At 68.0% G+C, this 1,083-nt stretch overlaps 1 protein-coding gene across 1 annotated transcript in view; it reads left to right on the forward strand.

Annotated features, from left to right (window-relative positions):
* Positions 1-258: 258 nt before the first annotated feature.
* PRSS12 (serine protease 12) overlaps positions 259-1,083 on the forward strand; it is an 85,764-nt gene continuing 84,939 nt past the window's right edge. Inside the window, exon 1 of the mRNA XM_045295842.1 lies at positions 259-1,074. Within this exon, the coding sequence (XP_045151777.1) occupies positions 259-1,074 (816 nt within the window). The remainder of the gene's footprint in view (positions 1,075-1,083) is intronic.

The following is a 1,083-nucleotide window of genomic DNA, read 5'->3' on the forward strand; positions in this document are numbered from 1 at the left end:
CGTCGGCTCAGGAATTTACTTTCAGCAGATACGTGGGACCCAGTCAGTGTCCGGCACGGCGTCTGTCCAAGCACCGGGACATAAAGCCGAGGGCCAGGAGGTCTTAGCCTTGGAGGGGCTCACAGTTTAGCAAAAAGGGGTTAACGTTCCCCATGGGCGTCGATAACCTTTAACCTGCGCGCTCTCCAGGGAAAGTTTTATCTAAAGCTATTCCAGACTTTCCTTCCAAGGATTTCAAAACAGAAAACGAGATCCGCGATGGAGGTGGAGACAAGAAGAGTTTTCATAGATGGATGCCAGCTTGGGTGCAGGCCGACGAGGAGCCGGGGTGGCAGTGTCTACCGGCAGGAGTCAATCAGGAGCATCCCTCGCATTGGCACGCTCTGGCTTGGCGGCTCGGACGCAGCCAGGCTGGGCAGCTGGCAGCCAGGAGCCGGGCAGGGGCCAAGCAGAGGTCTGGGGAGGCTACGCGCCTCGCGCCTAGAGGGGCGGCGTCCTGGGCTCGCCCCCCGCGGGCCCTCTAGGGCTCAGGTCCCTCCACCGCCCGGTAGCCGTTCGCACGAGCTTGCAGACGGAGCTCCAGGTCGCACGGCCCCCAGCTGCGCAGCCCCAGCAGCCCACCCCCTACCCCGGGCCGGGGCGGGGCTGGGGCGGAGCCGGGGGCGGGTCCGGGGAGGGATTGGGAACCGGGTGGGGACTCGCAGCTGGCGGCGAGAGAGGAGAAGGAGGCGGTCCCCGGGCGGGGGGCGGGAGGGGGCTGGAGAGGGGGGATTCGAGGCACGCTGCCGTCCCGCCCCCCGTCCCCTGCCCGCCTCCCTTCCCAACCCCAGGAGCCCGGGAGCATGGACCAAAAAGCCGCGGCTGCACCGGCAGGATGCAGCTCGCCCGGTTCGGGGTGGCTCTGTTCTTAGGGGCGATCTCCGGAGTGGTCAGTTTCGATCCGATGCTCAGTTCTTCCGTCCCCCTGGCCACCCAGCCGCTGCTGCGGAAGCCCCGGGGCCAGGAGGCTTTGCCCCGGGTCCCGCGTCCCCTGCGGGCGCTCGCCGCCCAGCGCCTGCTCGCCGCGCCGGCAGCGCACTGGCC

The sequence above is a fragment of the Echinops telfairi genome, unplaced genomic scaffold (genome assembly GCF_000313985.2).
Source record: "Echinops telfairi isolate 266 unplaced genomic scaffold, ASM31398v2 ScPeMD7_5927;HRSCAF=6808, whole genome shotgun sequence".
NCBI lineage: Eukaryota > Metazoa > Chordata > Mammalia > Afrosoricida > Tenrecidae > Echinops > Echinops telfairi.